Source organism: Papilio polytes, unplaced genomic scaffold (genome assembly GCF_000836215.1).
Source record: "Papilio polytes unplaced genomic scaffold, Ppol_1.0 DF821289.1, whole genome shotgun sequence".
NCBI lineage: Eukaryota > Metazoa > Arthropoda > Insecta > Lepidoptera > Papilionidae > Papilio > Papilio polytes.
The window spans coordinates 243,678-263,004 of record NW_013527915.1 but is presented as its reverse complement, the minus strand read 5'-3'; the positions used below and the strand labels follow the sequence as shown (position 1 = coordinate 263,004).

Here is a 19,327-nt window from a genome sequence, read left to right as displayed (position 1 = left end):
TAATAATTATTACTAAGGGGACCCTTTTTGTAGGTTTATTATGAGAAATCTTTACTTAAAAATTGCTTCGGTAATTTTTCAAATTCTGAGTGGGACAGAGTCGTGAGTGTGTATGAGAGTGCGTGAGAAGTGATTTTAAATGAAATAAAACAGACCAAATAGTTTTGTAATCGTAAAATGTCATTTGTGGTACGTTTCGTTGCGATGCGCACGTCAACAGATGTAAACACGGCGTGCGTAACAGATGAAAGCCGGCGCCACTTATCCAGTATCCTGCTTCAATTTATGCGTATTTTGAATTTACCAAAATAGACACGATCGACAAATGCGAACGTTCCCAAGAAACAAAGGTGCATGTGACAATGCTTATTTATATAAGAGTAGACGTAATCCACATATAAGATTTTTTTACCGATATGTCTAAATTATATAAGCAATATTTATGATTATATCTTTAATAGACTAGAATTAAACTCAAATTCGTATCAACTAAAAGAAAAATAAACCACTTTCCACATCAAACCATTAAGATAATTAGAAAAAGCTCTAATAATTTTACAAATGGTGGTTTAAATAAATCTAAAATCTCTTGTTCGCGCCAAATATAACATTACATTCGAGTCGAACAGCCGACGCTGACGCCTGCACCCAAATCAAAACGTTCATCTAAACAAGAAGCGCCAGGTGCGTTTCACGTCCGCTTTTGGGAGAAAAGCAAAAAAAAAACGGAGCAGATGCAACTTGGGATCACTCAGAGCATTATTACGAAAACGCATTGGGATAGTCGAGCTATACTTCTGTAATTTATTACTAAGACTTACTACTATATATCCTTAAAGTTAGGACTATTTTCCGCACTAAACAACTAGGGCGTATACACGTAATCTTATCACCTAAAGACAGATAGAAAGCAATCTTCGTTACACATACTAAAGTACACCCAACCAGTCTAATAAACGACAAAACCAAAAAATTAAATTTTATTATTTTTAGAAGTCAAGAAAAAGAAATGTTGTGTCTATGCGCAATACAACACGGGATAGATCGTGGCCTATTTTAACAATACTTAAGATAAAATAATTAAAAAGTTAATGATAAAATCTCAACAATTTATTATCCATTAGACACGACTCAGAAACTTACGCTAGGCAAGATTAAAACTCCCACGTGCCTAATAAAAAATAATGAGATTTAAAAATTAATTAAAAATCCAATCAGTTTCGACTTAAAATAAATTTAGGTCAACGCCTATAACAATATAAAATTTAGGTTAATGAAAATAGAATAAACCTAACAATCTAAGTGGCTTTTATATTGGCTTTTATGACCTACATAAAGTTGGAATTAATATCATTACTTTAGTATATTCTGATAAAAATATTAGGGAGTAATAAATTGATTTAGTTAGAAAAATAAGGACGTTTTCAATATGCATGAAAAGGGAATGATGAGGGTGCGAAAGGCCGAAATTTACTCTAACTTTTCACTTTTATTTTTTCTCGGTAAAAAACTTTTTGACTTACGTTTGAAAGAGGATTATTTTTTTCTAAAACGGCCGAGAACAAAAGTTCTGTGAGGACTGCGAAGAGGAAATTGGGAATAAGTAATAAAAAAATCAGCCTCGAGCAAACTGCCAAGATGTTTCCTTTGAATAGAAATAGGAAATGGAATATTGTCGAAGTAGTTTTACAATTGGAACGCTGGAGTAAAAAACTATGTTTTTTTCAGTCCGTCAAAGATTATGGTGTTTGCCAATAAAACAAAGATTGCTCGTAGATCTAATGAATTACTGAATGTAATCAAATAAATATGCAAGAATTGTGTAAATGTGCTTTTAACTTAGTCTAGAACTAAGTACTTTAGACTAAAAGTACAAAGTATGTTTACACATTTCTTACTTATGCAACAAGGCGGGCATTAAGTAGTCTGTACTTGAGTTTAAAATGTTACTGAGAATATCGTACCTCGAAGTAAATTCTCGAAGTTTTAAAACACTTTTCTCAAAGAGACGTTTTGTAAAATCCTTTTAAAGAGGATTCCGTCTCAGATTTTTACCTGCATTGTACACCTGCGACTGGCTTAAAGAAAAAAAGGTTGCAAAACCTTAACAGTTGCAGTGTAATTAATCTACGTTTTTGTTAACTTAAAATTGCATGTTTAGGAAACTATTTTTGATAAGCTTTGTAATTTTGTTGACAAGATAATTAAAATATTTGAAAAAAAAAACTTTAAAACTATGGAGTGATTATAAATTAATACAAAAAATAACATAAGAATCGAATACGCAAGCAAGCGAGACTCGAACCTTTTTTTATTACGTCATTTAAAAATTAAATACTCTGCGCATAAACCAGATGCAAAGAAATATCAGTACAGTATCTGTTATTTTGTTTTATGCGACAAAAAGAATGCTGCAAAGCTTTTAGTGCACGTCCGGCACATTCGAAAACAAAAGAGATATTCCCCAAGCGGCTACGCCTTGTCAATCCGTGTTGAAAGGATGAATACGGGAATTGTGTAATGAAGCTAAAACACCACACAAAATGTTGCTAAGAATTTGTACTACGATCGACTAAAATCAAAAAAGAAAACAAAACCATGCGTATCAAACAGATGTTTATTTAACAAATGTTTTTTGAATAATTAAATACATTCCCATTGTTACAATATATTCGAAACATCTTATTATTTACTAGTAAAGTATTCATAATAGATTCTGAATAGCTGTAGTCATTATCAACGAAAACAAAGGCCCAAGAAAAATATATACATAACGTTTATTTAATTGATTCAGCAATACTAACTATTGTGCCCAAGAATGATGTTAATATTTTTTTGAGGTATAAAATATTTTTTGGTTCGACTTTTTTTACTTCTTCGAACATTACTGCAATAAAGTTATTTTCGACGTGAGGCCAAAATGTTTCAGATTATTCTTATTCAATGAAGTTAGAAAATGGCAGTTGATGTAATACACTTATGGACGGTTTCCCAGCTACCTTTAACCATTCGTTAGTGTTATTGGCTCCATAACTTGATGAAATGCGTTTCCGAACTACGTAACATGTATCTTACTCCTTTGAATCTTAGTTCAACCAAACACTAATGAATCACTAAGTAATTATTAAATAAATGGTAACTTCACCAACCAAGCATTAGAATAGTAGCAGTTTATGTAGATTCTAAGATATATCATGCCTGTACTTATAAAAGTATAACCCAAGGTCACTTTATCTCAAGCACATTCATTAGACTTATCTCAGTATTAGGTATGTCGCAAGTTAATGCATCGATTGGTGCCGACTAGTCTTGTAATACTAGTACTTGTTTTTAGCAAGCTGATTTTAATCAATCAAGTATGAAGTAAAGGTTGGTCTTTGAATGAAATATTTAGAACTGTGAAGGTTGTTTTTCATACAAGGCTGGCAGTACGCTGTAACTTTTAATTCTTTGGGAGATGTCACAAATTTTACTTCTTAAAGTGCCGAGGTTTCGAGGTTGGCGATCATCACAGAAATCTACTCTATCGAAAACGCGACTCTAAGGGTGTTCTTTCCGGACCCCTGGCATATTTTATTGAATTTGAAACTTTTATAATTCAATAAAATACAAGTTGGCTTTTTAATTATTTTGTTTTTAAGGAAAAATGTTCTGTCTTTATTGCAATTGTTTCCCGATAAGAACTTATCAGAATTTAAGCCCATGTCTCTATAACAGTATGATGATATTGGGTCATCATCACAGCAACATCACCAACTAACCTACCCTAAGTTAAGGTGACTAGGATATAGTCAACCACGCTTCTTGGTCTTTGAATTTCTTCGCCGATTTTGTGCAGATTGCATAACGATGTTGCCCTTCGCTGTAAGAATGTCGGGTAAATTATGTTACATGGGATTTCTAAAAATCGAAAATCACATTGGTTCATAGCGGAATTCAAACCCAGACCTCTAGATTACAAGTCAAGTACTTAAACCCTTGAGCCACATATTAATTTTAACTATTAATTCTTACGTAACAATACGAAGTAATTTATTATTATCGTATGACACTTATTGGACCTTCACCTACCGATAAGTTATCCAACATTCGATGTATATGCGATATTTATTAGAGCTTAACAAAGATTTAAATTTCAAGACTTTGAATATCAAAATTTTAAAAGTAACGTAATTACGCGAACACCGAAGACTGGAACTGGTGATGCAAATGTGAATACACCGTGGGATGAAATTGCGTCTATCGTTAAAATACTGTATTTGCGTAAATATACCGAAAATCTATTCCAACGAATAAGATAAAAAGCATTGCCTACACTTGAAGAAATAAATTGGAGCACGCAAAAAATTACTCTATCTTCCATCTAAAAGTGTCCCATTTGTTTCTCGAAGCGCGTGGGACGAGGGTTTTGACAAGCTTATGACTTATTTCTCAGGACCGATGATAAATTGAGAGGCATGAGTGTTGCTTATGGAATTAACTTATATATTTATGTTATATGATATTGTTATATTTGCGGTTTCGGCAAATTTATCGAACCGCGGAGCTTAAAGCTTACTTAGATTTTTGGACTCGAATCACTGAAAAGACGGTGATTTTAGTGACATGACCTTTTTAATATTATCGTCTATATGAAAATCAGATTACGCAAACCGTTACGAAAAATAAAGAATCAATAACACATTTTTAAAATTACCGTATAATATTAATAACCCTTTTCACAAAAAGATACGAACGTCGATAAGATATTTTATTCCGCGGCAGTTTTCTCGTTTCTTTTTCGATATTACCCACAATTTTTTTTCAATTCAGGGAAAACAATTGCTCGTTTAACTGTCCGATGTCAACTTCATTAAAAAAGTTCCACCTTTATCCTGAAAATACGAAAATGCAGGTGGAGTAGTGCAAATCTCACCAACTGAAGGTACGACTAAATTCATCCTGTTCACCGCATATTGTCTGTTATAAATATTTAAAGTCCTAAAGTACGTAATTAAAACACATCTTAAGATTCAATTTGTAAAGTTACTTACCATTTTTCTGATAAATTACTTAAATGCAACTTAAAAGTGCGTAATGCGTAAAAAAAAAAACAAATGGTAAAGGGTTAGTTAAATGGTGAATATTAAATAAATTCACAGTTCAGTAAAGCAAATAAACAGACTAATAAATGATTTCAATTCATTAAAAACATTTAACATTTAAAATAAGCTTGCATTAGTTGCAAAACATTTGTTTAAATAACAGAAAGTTAGATCTTACCTGTTAACAAGATCAGTATAAACGCCCTCATGTTGGTTTTCATATCGGGACTGCTGCTAATCGACAGACGCCAATGATTACAAGACGGGCGGCGTTGCCATTGTCGTAACTTTGTAAGGCCAATGTTTACGCGACTCAGCTGACGTCCTCAACGTTCGCCAAAGCACACACTCGCGCACTGCGGGACCCGCACGCTGCGGTGTCAACGGCCACAAGCTTACGAGAAAAACCAGATATTCGGGGAAAGCTGTCCTCTTCAAATACTACGGTCGTAGCCGCCGCAGCCGATGGTATTACGCGCGATGGTCATTCATGTTTCTTAACATCGGAAGCTAACTGACAGTTGATATCAGTGATGAAAACATGACACGCGACCGGAGAGATGATCCCGCGCGCGTTCCGTAGCCCACGACGGCTGACTCGCGAGTTGCGTGAGCGAGCTTCGTGCCGGCGGGGGCGGGATGCGGGGTGCGGGGCCCGCGCCTGCGCGCCTCTCCCACCGCCCCCGCACCGCCCGTACCGCGCCACCTACAGTATTGACCGACGACGCCTCCTTCCCACTCCTTTCCACATTTCACATCCTTAACTAGGCACTACGAATTCTCCCTTGAAAAAACCCTTAATACACCCCCATATTATTTGACCGAAAATGAAGTTAACGGACAAATCGTTACAACCTTTAGATAAGAAATTGAGAAAACAAAAATCAATAAAACAATCACTCCAAGTATTGCAAGCAAAGAAAATTATTGAGTTAATATCAATACTACTGAAATATCCCTATACTTTGAAATTAAAATCCACAATATAATTTAAAAAATATACCTTACACATATCACTGGTAACTACTTGACATTTCATTTGGAGATACCATTTACACAAATGAAGAAGAAATGAAAAACATGTCGCAAAGGCTCACTTGACCTTTACATTAAAGACGTAGGTACTTAAGTACTACTCACTAAGGGTGAGCTTTCTTTAAGTCAGGTGGTACATTATCCTTTATTCAAGCGTTGCTTAGCTTGTTTTTAACCAATAAGTTACTACAATCTACAAATAAATAATACTAAATGAATATGAAGGATTTTTGATATGTGAGGGTATAAAAGTCTACGTCCTTGCCAAGTAAGACATTGATCTAGCGTCCTAGAGACTACGTCTAGGACCTATTTGGCTTAGAACACTTTTAATGACCAGTGACGTCAAAAATTGCGTCATAGCCTTTCATTTTACGCTTTACGCTAATGCTAGATTATTTATATGTACTCTACCATTATATTATACTTTATACTAATATTATAAATGCGAAAGTTCAGATGGATGGATGGATGTTTGTTAGAGATTGTAGCATAAACGGCAGAACGGATTTCGCTGAAATTTTGTATAGATGTAGAGGGCAGTCTGGAAGAACACATAGGCTACTCACTTTTGTTTTTTAATCCACGCGAACGGAGTCGCGGGCAAAAGCTAGTATGACATATTTTTATTACAATTTAGGGTATTAATTATTACTGTAAAAAGAATAAAGAAATATTATATGTCCATATGCTTGATTTTCAACACAGAGTTAGTTAAAATAGACTCTTAAAATATTCAGTACTATGTTTCTAAGGGAATGTTTTTAAATTGAATGCTTGGTAAAACTCTAATTTTCATGTTTGCCAAGTGCTGCTTGTGGTGTTCCAGTTTAAATGTCTACGAATTAAGAACAAAGTAGTGCCAAAAATTATGCAATATATAGTTCTATGTTCAAACGAATTTGACCCTATTTTTTGGGTTAAGTTTGTCATATTTCGATTTACATATGAACAGTTTTAAATTCTTTTAGATATTAACGAAAGTTTCAATGGCAGTTTAATTGAGGGAGTAGCTGATTATTCCTGTGGGAAGGATATGAAAATTCTGGTCACCACAGTTATCAATCGTCAACCATTAACCAATCAGAGAACCGATATTGTTTTTTTTCTTTCGACGTAAGCACTGAAAACCAATAAACGAAATTTTTGCATACTAACTCCATTTTCGTGTCTACCAATTTGACACACCAATTGAGATCCTTAAAAGCATTTAGGTATTAGGATAGTGAAAAAAACTAAATAAAATATTATGTTTAGTTATTGAGAAATTTATTAATACATTTTTTACCATATAACAAATTTAATATTTCGCTGCTTGTCTGTCTCTCTTGGCCTTAGCAGCAGCTTGCGTAAGTTGTTTGCGTATTTCAAATGCAATAACAGCGGCCGCCATTCCCGTGTTCAAACTGTCCACGCCTTTTTGAAGAGGTATATGCAATCTAGCACCATTACTGTTTACTCCTAATCTGTGTAATGTACGAAATGTTCTTATATAGATTAAACACAAGAGATTAAGCCTGTTACATACGTTAAAACTGAACGTCTTTGGCAGCATGAGCAGAAAATATGATATATTAGCTGTCCGACTCCATTCTTCCAGGCTATATTCTACAACAATGCCAAATTTCACCGAGATTCGTTTAGCCGTTCAGGCTACAAACTCTAACAGACATCCATCTAGCCATCAAAAATTTCGCATTTAGAAGACTGTCGCCCACGGCTCCATCCGCGCGAAATAAAAAAATACATTAGTAGCCAATTATGTCGAGACTATGTTCTACATCTATGCCATGTTTTAACCAGATCCATTGAGCCATTCATGAGATACCATATAACATCCATCAATCCATGCATCCATCCATCTAAACTTTTGCTTTTATAATATAAGTAAGATGCAGGATTTTGCACATCAAGATTCATTGGCTTATTTGTATAAAAAAAAAACGTAAAAACTAATTACTTCAAAATCTTACCTATAGCTCATTTCACTAACACTTTCAGTCTCTCCACCTATAATAAGAGTAACATGATTTAATGAGGCAAAATCGACCCCATAATATGGCAACACCGGTATTTCAGATCCAACTTTGCTTGTTTCTTCAGTTTCATTTTCGACAAAGTCAGTGTTGCTATCAGCAATAAAGAGTGAAGTGTCAGAAGGTAAATGTTGTGGCATTTCCTCCCAATCTATTGAAGAATATATAGGAAGTCTGAAGTGAGCTCCGGCTGCACTCCTTATTACTTTCGAATCCCAGATATCAACACAGCCTAGAACAAAATACATGAACATTAAATGCCACTAACTTACCTAGCAATATCATTGTAATAAAAATACATAGAATATATCAACTATTATTTAATGAAAAAAAAAGTTGTCTATGGCACAGTTTTTTAAATAATTATCTAATGTGATTATATCAAAGTTGTGTGTTTCGTTTCTTACCTTTGCTTAATAAAACCTTCTCACAACCAACACCAACAGCTGCTCGGAGTATGGCACCCAGGTTACCTGGTACTCTTATATTATCACACAGAAATTGAAGAGGTAAAGGTTTTGAAAATCTCCTTATTTGTTCTGGTGTTGGCATTTCAAACACACCTGGAATTTTTATAAATAAACATTAAATTTAAACACCATTAAAATTATAAACCCAAATGTTAATTTCTAATACTATTAATTAGAATTTTACTCCTCTTTAATTTACACTGTAACAAGAAACAATTCAATATAAACTGTTAGTCCAAAAAATAAATTAAAAACCAAAACCGTAAGGCAAAGGTAAGTCTCGCAACAAACAGAAGTACAGACAGCTACATCTTACTTTAGTTACAACTAGCTGTTGCCTGTGACTTTATCCACAAAATATAAAGATAAAAAAGTACCCTATAATATGTGAGTCTATATGAAATGCGACTTACGAATAGACAGACATTGATAAATTTTTAAATGTGATTTTCGTTATCAGCAACACAAACACATCATATTCCCAAAATCTGAAAATTTTCTTTAGAGAATAAAGACACTAGAATTATATTATATGTATAGATTACTTACCCACAATACCAGGGCTTGTTTCCACATCTGACCACAGTTCCATTTCCTTATATGGTATTTTATATATCTGTACACCAGTTTTTGGCAGAAATGGCCTTAAATTATTTAAATCTTCAATACGACTGAATAAAATATATTGTATGTTACATTTGGCTTCCAAACCATCAACTATCATACGCCAACCTTCTACCATTATTTGGTTACTGCGCAGCCTTTCCTTTTTAGATTTTAATTTCACAAAGAGTGAGCTGGAAAATGTAAAAATTAGTAAATTAATGAATTCTATATCGACAACTTTTGTATGTACGCATAATATATAAAATTGTATACATTGCATTATAAAATAACTTATGTGTATTACCTTATTTTAGAATCATTATCCTTTAGCTTCTCATATATTATTTCATTTTTATCATCAAATACCTTTTTCTGGCTTAGATAAAACAATCTTTTTTTCAATAACGTCTCTTTTTTATCTTTAACTTCTTTGAAGTTGACTTTATTTTGTAAAGATTCTTCCGAGGTCTCTGCAATGGATTTCTGAATCGTTTCTTTTTTTGGTGTCTTTTTAAAAAAATCTGAATCCAACTCAATGACTTTTTCCTTTCGCAATTGAACATTATCTTTTGGTTCAAACGGCAATATTACTTTTGCAGGATTTCTGTGCATCCACTTACCATAATAACGGGCAAATCTAAATGTTGCTGAGTGGATTGTAAGAGTTTGCAGCAACGGGCGATATAAAGTGTTCGCCATTGATAAAATGTGTATTTTCTTTTTCCTATTACATTCAATGGTAAAACTAAATAATAACCTCCAAAGTTTGCTTCACTGCCATAACAAACACTGACAGCTGACAACTAAACTGACAATGACAATGACATCCATGACTTATTGCCGCCATGCGCTGACAATTTGTAAAGGTAACAGAGTAAAATTAGACAAACCTTTATCTATGGCAAATATAATTTTTATTTTAAAAAGAAAAAATATGAAAATGGTTCCTTTCATTTAAAACTTAAGTACTTTTGATAAATAAAACCGCGTCTAGCAAAAATACTTTTTTGTTTTAGTGTTGAATGACCAAGTCATCTTATTTCAAACATTTACCGCCATTACAAAGACCTACCTGTGCGCAACATTATAGAAATATAGAAAACGATGAAAGATTTTTATTCTTCTTCTATTTTTTAGTAAAAGTACTTTTTAAGCTGGAAACAGGACAGGTTCCAGTTGGTTAATTTTCATAATTTGTATTTTAAATAACATTGCTGCCAGCCTTTTTTTTTTGATCCTAGCAATATTCAGCAGCTTGTTACTTACGTCAACATTCGACTTATTATTTCAGATATTGTCATCTGTGAACATCAGCTGAAAATTATCGTGTTTATGCGTAGTATTTGTGTTTATTTTTATATTGTTGCAAGTGATAGACAAAATGGCAACAGGAGTAAAACCTCGTGACGATGAATCTACTCTTACAAGAACTGATATCGAGGCAATTCAAGAAGCTATGAAAAGTAAGAAATTTCGAGAAATGTTAGCCGACTACTGCGATGAAGTACGTGACCCGGCGAATCAAGCTCTCTATCAAAAAGAAATGACCCAATTGGAAAAGGAAAGGGGCTATGATATCACTTTTATTAATCCTAAAGGTGGCTATGTTATTAAAACAAGCGTCGCTGGCGATAGAAAAGCGTTTATAAACATTTGTAGTAATGAGAACATCGGCAAACCGTCACATTCCGTGGAGAGTGTAAACGGCCAGAAAGGTATGAATTGGCAAATCCCTTATTCTTTGATTCCTCCAAGGGAAGATTATGATAACAAGAAACAGCGGTGTGTAATTTACGATGTTGTTTTTCACCCTGACACATTGCGCATGGCAGAGGTTAACGAACGATTTCGAGAAATCGTAAACAAGACGGCTTTCGATGGTCTCCAAAGTACTTATAAAATTCATTTGGACATTAACAATTGTCGTTTTCCTAAATCCTTCTACAAAGGTATGACAACTTCAGCAGTTGTTAGAAAAGAAGATCCCAACTTTAAGCCTCCAACAGAGGATGAGAGCGAGAAACTTTCGCCGGAAGTTATAGAAAAATTGTATCCTCAGCATAATTACACAAACCATAAAGAGCCACAGGAAAGTAGTGAGATAAAAACTGCCACAAAGAAAAGAGCTGGGTTTGAGAAAAAAGAATTCTCACACTCTCTGGATGAAGGCTACACAATACCTAAATATGTTATTAAACAACAGAAAAATATAGACTTGCAAGACTACACCTTCCATAAAGATAGCAAACAATATTCTGCAATCCCAAGTCAATTAGTTGTGGAGATTAACTTGCCTCTAATTTCTTCTACTACAGATTGTATTTTGGATGTAAATGATAAATCTTTAAGTTTAGTTGTGGAAAAACCTGCCAAATACAAACTTAATTTGACACTTCCATATCCAGTTGATGATAATTGTGGTAATGCCAAATTTGACAAAACAAAGCACATATTAATTGTTACTTTACCAGTGATAAAAACTGTGAAAGAAAATGTTCATGACAATTCAAAGTTGTTAAAAGTAGACAGTGGTGTTGAAAGTGAAGAAAATTCTGGTTCCCAAAGTGAAGATGATACCAATGAGCAGAAAATTATTGTGCTAAGTTCTAGTGAAAGATCGGAATCTAATCCTCCTGAATTAGAAAAGGAAATTACAAAAGATGAACCATTCTTGGAAACCTCTATTAGTTACTTACTGCCATCTTATACACATAACTTCTTAGATGATGTAATAGCTTTCACTTTCCATGTGAAGAATACTGAACCAGAATCGGTAATGGTGAAGAATGATGGTAATGAAATTGCCATAAAATTCACAACGATTGGTTCAGGTTTTGTACCAGTGCATCATGCAGCTATTATTGTCTTTGAGGAAAATATTAAATTCAAGACAGTCACTGGAGAAGCTTGGGATAACAATGTGATCCTTCAGCTAGAACTTGCTGGTGATATCCCACAAAGTTTCAATATTGGTCTAAGTAAAGATTCCATGACCAATGAACACTTAGATGCGTCTCAGTTAAAGCAATCTCAGATGGAAGAAAGTAAAGTAATTAATCCTCAAGATGAAATTCAATCACCATTTGTTGAGGTTACTAACTTGGGATTGGAGACAAATATTGTTGTCTCATCTAATTGTGGTAAGGATGAGGAATGTGAAAGGGAGAAAGAAAATGATATTGTTTGGGTGAATTCTGGTACATGTGAGAATGGAGCTAAGAGTATACTTCGTAAATCGATGTCAATGATGCGTAGCTTTTCTGAATCCAGTGTGGGAGATGTTGCATCATCAATGGACTATATTAGTTCTGATTGCATCCCGGAAGAGTCTAGTTTGAAAAAGACTGTTAGGTTTAGTGATGTTATTGCGAGGCAATTCTACAGGTTAGCGTTTTAATTAGCATTAAGGTTAATATGTAGTACAATAATAGCGCTAATTAATCATTTTCGTATAAGTGATGAATCAACAGATGTTAAAACTTTTCCATGTACTACAAAACAAAATAAACATGTTTGTGTCCAATCTTCAATTTTCCATTAATCTACAAATGTTATCTTATCTCCCAAACATAATCTCACGTGATAGGCTTGTTTTGATTACGTCAGTTATGTCTAAAATTGTATCACAGCGACGTCAGTTACCAAAAATAATATAAATGTTGTTATGTTTTCAGATATAATTCATCTATAGAAGGTCAAAAGAAGAAAAATCAAAGAAGGAAAAGTAAAAAACGGAACCAGGAGAGACGTAAAAGCGAAAGTGAGGCTGAAGAAGAGACAAACAATTCTATTAAGGTAAACTTTATTCTAAATTGTTTATATTAATACTGCGAAATAGTGTCTTTTATTTCATAACAGTACTTGCTTTCGCCCCGCGACCCCTCCGCGAGGAATTAAAAACAAACAAAAGTAAATATCCTATGTGTACTTCCAGACTATCCAATACATCTATGCCAAATTTCATTGAGATCTATTTAGCATTTTAGGTTCCAAACTAACAAACATCCGTACGTCCATATAAAAATTTACATTTATAATATTAGAGAAATAGTAGGATTAGTAAGATTTACTTACTTAATATTTAGGAATTTGAGTTTTAATTATATTTTAAATGTTTCAGTCGTCAAAGCCGAGGCTAAAATCTGTGCTAAAACAGAGACGTGACAGCGGGCTAGCTGATACATCAGATGCGGAAGCTGAATGCAAGAACATGCCCTCTGACTCTGAGTTATCCTGTGACAGCACCAATAGTGGCAAGAAAGATGTTAATGCTAATACCGGAGATAGTTCTCCACTAAACATAGTCGATAAAAACGGTAATACAAGTAAAAACTTTGAACCTCACATATGGAAGTCAAAGCAGCAGCCAACCAATGTTAAGAAAAACCCAGTGACTTGTGATATAAAACATGTTACGGATTTCTATAATCCAGAAAAACTAAACAAAGGTCAATACACCGAAGTTATGTTTAAGAATGATCTCATATTTGATTTGGACATGTAAGATGTCCCATTTCAAAGAAGCCATAAGTATATAATGATATTTTAACTTAGTATAGCACCAGTAGTTTTGTTGTGTAGATTTTTGAATTTGGGGAATAATTGTTTTTTCTATCTTTCCATTTTGTGTAATTGTTTTTTGCATGGAAAGATATCTTCCTATATGTTAGCTTAGTTTATGACAATGGTTTTGTAAATTTAAATATTTACTCATGTATCAATGATTTATTCATCGTTTGTGTCAATTATTGAGTTTAAAGATGTATTTACAAATTAAATAAAATTAGGAATTCTTCAATTTTACAAAGCAAATAAGATAAATGTAAACTTAGTTGAAATAATTGGATAAATATTATTAGAGCAGGCTCATTTTTGGACAATATTTTATTAGGAATGTTTTTAAAGGTACAAATTAGGTTATTATTGTGACAACACATTTATTAACTGGCAACACCTACCTCTAGTTTAGTTATACGAAAGTTTACACCGTCATAGAGTAAATATCATAGACTAACGACATTTTAATATAATAATTTTCGAATATTTTAGAGAATGTATTTCCCGGCCACAGGTACAGAGGTACTTGCTCAATTCTTGTTAGTGCCTTGTTTAAAGTATTTTAATTGACTACTGTTAGTATTGGGTTCAGCTAAGAAATCCAAATGTTTAATTGGTTTGAGCTGTTGTCATAAACCATGCATTTAATTTTGTTAGTATGTAGTGTAGTGTGTATTTAAATTTAGATATGTTTAACAAAAAAGTTTAAACGGAGAATGTGATGATTTAATTAATGGTTTAATAGAAAATCATAATGTTATCGTTTTTTTTTAATCCCTTAATTGACTACCTTATATCTACATAAGATATTTGCGTAAGCTCCCTCTTGATATTAACCGATCACAACTGACCAGAAGGATAATTTTTAATCTATTTTATGTACTGGCATTAAAGAAAAAAGCCATAAAGTCATTGAAAAAGTAGTAGTAGATAGATTTCGGTGCAAAAGTCGCGTTAGTTCACTATTTCGGACACGCCATAGCCGGTGCGCTGTGGGCGCGGAGCATTGATTAGAAAACCCTTGATATTTTCAGGGACTTATAAATCGACGTTAAAAAATTGTAAGTAAAATTATTCACGTTACATAAATAGCTGAATACATAAAGAAAAATTCAAGTGGCCATTTGTTTTAAAATATATGTCAAGTGAGAAGAAAATGTACCATGCGCACATTTCAAGGTTTTTTCCCTCAAAATAAAGCTAAATTGGGCCTTCTTACGATTTATTAAATTTAACGATTCCAGTTTGTTGGTGTTTTGCATCTGTCGACGATTATTCATGATTGAGGGACCAATAATATTGAATTATGTGTTGTGTGTCATAAATACGGCGCTGAGAATTTCGGAGCCGCATTTTTTCATAAATTACTAATGTATAGTAAATATGTAAAAACGATACGAGATTTCTACCACTTTCATGTCCTTGTGGTCAGTTTGCTTTGACAATTTACGTGTCCCGGATTCGATTATAAGTCAAACATCTCAAAACAACTAATCCATCAGTCACGTACATTTTGCATATTTCTTAATGTTTTCAATAATGTGCAAGAATTCTGCAATCTTGATAGTTTTTTAAATTCATATTTGGTATATTGTAGGTATTTTTAAACATGTATAAATCTAATACCTTTCTGACGGTTAGCTCTAATTTTAATAAGTAGACAAGTAGTAAAATAAATATATTTCTACATTGAACGTTGAAAAGACAGCGGGTGCCATTTTCCTTTTGAGCGAGTTTGTTTGTGCGGAGTAGAAATTAATTTGGTGTGATTTCTCGGGTGAAAAATAGGGACCCTGCACAAACAGCGAGGTAACAACAGATTTGCATAAGGAAGTGTTTATGAAGAAAATTTTCTTATTTTTGTTTGTTTTTTTACTTTTTTAAAACATATGTTTTTGTTTCGTATTATAAATCTAACAAACGGCATGTTTTATAAAGGGATCAACCCTACTTCAGTAATTATTTATACGCTCCGTATTTTACTTTTCGTAACTTACGTTTAACTCCTAAAATCCTTATGAAATTGAAAGGGTAATCCTGAATAATATAAGTACGGGTACAAGCATGTTTGATCCTATAATCCCATGATTAAAATGAGTCATTTCAAAAGATATATGTAAAACTGTTTGGAAGCTCAATTTCTTGATAAGCTTTTCGTAATATAGTGTGATCTAATATTAAATACAAAAATTGAAATAAAATGTCGTAATAAATCTGTCGGAAGTTGTTGAAAAAAACACGCAATATAAAATTCACTGACTCGCCTTTGTAACACAATGCTATGGAGGTTATCCGATCGATTCCGCTATTAGTTTTTATCGTGGAACAGCGAAGTACATGCTTTTAAGATAATAATAAAAACGAATTGTTATCTAAATATACTCCGGTTAAATGTTGCAATTGTTTATACGATGTCAATATTATGTGTAATGCAAGTTAGTACATACAGTTAGTACGTACAGTACAAAAAATGTAGGAGTCACGGTAGGTAACGTTTTTTTGAATTCTTACACACTTGGTAGGCGCTGAGTAGTATTAACATAGTACTCAGCGCCTACCAAGTGTGTACGGCAAAGAAACGGTTGATAAGTAATACGATACAAAAATTGTAATCACCAATCTTAGCAGTCAATTATTGTGAAATCTTGTAGGAAATGATTAACTGTGAATCGGGCAATTTCCGTCCTCGCTTGAAGACGATATTGGAACACAGGTTAGCTGTAATTTCGAAATGTGCACATTTCACTATTTATCGTCGCGTCACTGGTCTCTAATGAACTAGCCTTTGCCTGCAACGCCGTTCGCGTAGAATTAAAAAAAATAAAAGTGAGTAGTCTGTATGTTGTTCCAGACTATCCTACACATATATACCAAATTTCATCAAAATCCGTTCAGCCGTTTAGGCTACAAACTCTAAAAAACATCCATCCAATTATCCATCCATCCAAACTTTCGCATTTATAATGTTGAACGTATTCGGTAATTTAATTTCATCGAAGCATGATCCATCTTAAGACAAAATCTTGAAAGCTCACTTAACCTTTTTCAGTAACTTAAGAGAACATTATCTAACACTACTGGGCATCTCTGTTGACACTGTAACTTGTCAAAAGGATCAAGGACCGAAATGTTGACATATTACCTTATGTTGATCAAAACCCTTGCTCCCTCTTGATAAGTTAAATATATTATCCTAGCTAATCTGACGGATTAGAGATTTTTCACCATAGAACGCGGAAACATGCCGATCGTCCATTCTTTTGGCTTCCATTACGCAATATGAAAAGTGTGTTGCATATACCAAAAATAAGTGACAGAAAAACATTATTATCTTTAGTAGTGATTTCCAAGTAAAAGATACTAGTATTACTGAAGATTCTCAACAAATGTGTTGAAATTTCTCATCCGTAGACATAAAAAGCAGGAAATGTACAATACATAATTCAGATTACCCATTTTACGGTGTAATGTAGCGACGTATGGGAGCTGAGGAAGGGCTTTCCTACGCTTATCGTTCCGCTGCGGCGTTGTTACTCAGTTATCCTAATGGAAATCGATACGTTTACTATTATATATAAAAGGCTTTTCCAACGTGTTCCGGCTTCAAGCATTAGACCTATTCTGTACATTTATTTTCCCATAACAAATACGAAATAACATTAAATAATAATTGTACATATTCTTTTTCAAGCATATTATACATATAGTCGCAACTTTAGGTAAAATTTGTAGAAAACGTTATTAAATGTTCACTATAAGATAGAAAATGTAAAAAAGATATCTGTACACACCAAAATATACAATATAGTACGATAGTTAAAAAAACACGTTCCGTGAACACATACAAAAATAACTTGAATCTTAAATAAACCAACATCATTATCTCTTAATCTGAACAAAAACATTTTCCAGACATCGATAGCAGACATTTCAATCTGTAAGTCCGGAATCAAGGGAAAAATCGGACGTGCAAAATTAGAACGCACGAACGGACACGCCTACATTGTTAGATAAAATATAGATAAAGCTAGATATTTCTATACTTGTTAGTTAAAAATAGTTCATCGATTCAATAGACAATGTAATTAAGAATTTTTGATACAAAATTTACCAATCTTATTTAATATTATAAATGCGAAAATTTAGATGGATGGATGGATATTTGTAAGAGTTTGTAGTCTAAATGGCTAAACGGATCTGGATAAAATTTGGCATAGATGTAAAGCATAGTCTGGAAGAACACATAGGCTAGTTAGTTTTATTTTTCTTAATTCCACGCGAACGGAGTCGCGGGCGAAATCTAGTGTTGTACAAATATATTTTTCTTGAATCTTGTTTAGAAAAAAATAAAAGAATGTAAATAAGATTTGAAAAGGAGATAAATCGATGTATTTATAGACATTGTTTTAACACGTATAGTATGCCAATATCATAACCTTGATGTAAGATTTGATACAAATTCTTTAAACGTAAATATCGATAACATATTTACGTAACTACGTGAACAATTCGCCAATAATTCGATAATCGTAGGCGTTAACTTATCAAATCAAATTTTATCAGATTGGATTCCAACTCGATTGAACTTTGTAACCGCAATATTTCATTCGAGTTTATAAATTATATTAACATTACTTTGATTCGCAAAAAATGAGATAACTTCATTAATTTCAGAGTTTGTATGTTTGGAAACATTGGCTAAAAGAAAACGACATGAGCCGGTAAGTGGAACCACCCTCCTCCATTACGAAACATTAAAATTAGGTTAAAAATTCTCTTTAAAGTAGCCGTTCTGAACCAGTTTGAAAAATGTAAGAGGTTATATGTACTTCTTAAAGTAAGTGTTTAAAAAATCTAATAAGTAGATGTTGCCAAATTAATAAAACATGAAAGTACTTTAGAAAGTAATACATTTTACATGTACAAAAACTGTAGATGTTTTCAAAATCCAAACTTTTTAGATGACCATTTTTAAGAGCGGGACATTAACATAATTTCAGATGAATTGTCACCCCAAGTCAACGCCACTTATAACATGAATGCGTAATGAGGGTTTCACGAGCCTCATTACCTTCAATTTTTATATTTTTCCCTTATACCTACTCCTATATAAGTATCCTAATTTAAATACGTACGTTTTTCCTAACTGGTTTTTCATTTTAATGTCTACGTCTCCAGAAAAAGGGCCTTCATTATGGTCTAGGAAACTTACACAAAAGTATTTGAAACGTTCATCATACCACAGAAATAGGCCTGTAAGCGCTTTGAGATGTTATTACTGATTTGTATCTAAAACATCTTCACTTCTAAATAAACAAGAAAACACGTAAATAGCTTTTTCAATTAGTGCCTAATGGAGAAAAAATATAACTGAACATGACCTTGATTCCTTGTGCTTTCAGAGACGTTATTTTTCTTTGTTTATTGCAAATAATTAATGTACTGTGAAGTTGTTTTCTTAGAACCTCCGTCATCCAATTAGCAAATTCTTTGTACAAATCTTGTAGAAAAATATTCATTTTGAAGTCTCGTTTTTTTT

At 33.1% G+C, this 19,327-nt stretch overlaps 2 protein-coding genes across 2 annotated transcripts; one reads left to right on the top strand and one right to left on the bottom strand.

Annotated features, from left to right (window-relative positions):
- Nucleotides 1–7,383: 7,383 nt before the first annotated feature.
- Nucleotides 7,384–10,033, bottom strand: LOC106109195 (rRNA methyltransferase 3, mitochondrial). The gene is made up of 5 exons (XM_013290601.1): nucleotides 9,536–10,033; nucleotides 9,175–9,422; nucleotides 8,563–8,718; nucleotides 8,093–8,387; nucleotides 7,384–7,585 (listed from the first exon to the last, which is right to left on the bottom strand). Exons 1-5 carry the CDS (start codon nucleotides 9,928–9,930, stop codon nucleotides 7,420–7,422), a joined length of 1,260 nt encoding a protein of 419 aa, XP_013146055.1. The 5' UTR covers nucleotides 9,931–10,033; the 3' UTR covers nucleotides 7,384–7,419.
- Nucleotides 10,034–10,502: 469 nt separating this feature from the next.
- Nucleotides 10,503–14,529, top strand: LOC106109415 (protein kintoun). Its single transcript, XM_013290914.1, has 3 exons — nucleotides 10,503–12,615; nucleotides 12,906–13,026; nucleotides 13,352–14,529. The coding sequence occupies exons 1-3, from the start codon at nucleotides 10,613–10,615 to the stop codon at nucleotides 13,733–13,735; spliced, it is 2,508 nt and encodes an 835-aa protein (XP_013146368.1). The 5' UTR covers nucleotides 10,503–10,612; the 3' UTR covers nucleotides 13,736–14,529.
- The last annotated feature ends 4,798 nt before the right edge of the window (nucleotides 14,530–19,327 follow it).

Coding starts and splice junctions, on each gene's coding strand:
- LOC106109195 (XM_013290601.1), bottom strand. CDS start 9,930: ATGGCGAACACTTTATATCGCCCGTTGCTGCAAACTCTTACAATCCAC. Junction 8,719..9,174: donor AACAAGCCCTGGTATTGTGG/GTAAGTAATCTA, acceptor TAAAAATTCCAG/GTGTGTTTGAAATGCCAACA. Junction 8,388..8,562: donor GAAGGTTTTATTAAGCAAAG/GTAAGAAACGAA, acceptor ATTTTGTTCTAG/GCTGTGTTGATATCTGGGAT.
- LOC106109415 (XM_013290914.1), top strand. CDS start 10,613: ATGGCAACAGGAGTAAAACCTCGTGACGATGAATCTACTCTTACAAGA. Junction 12,616..12,905: donor ATTGCGAGGCAATTCTACAG/GTTAGCGTTTTA, acceptor TTATGTTTTCAG/ATATAATTCATCTATAGAAG. Junction 13,027..13,351: donor AGACAAACAATTCTATTAAG/GTAAACTTTATT, acceptor TAAATGTTTCAG/TCGTCAAAGCCGAGGCTAAA.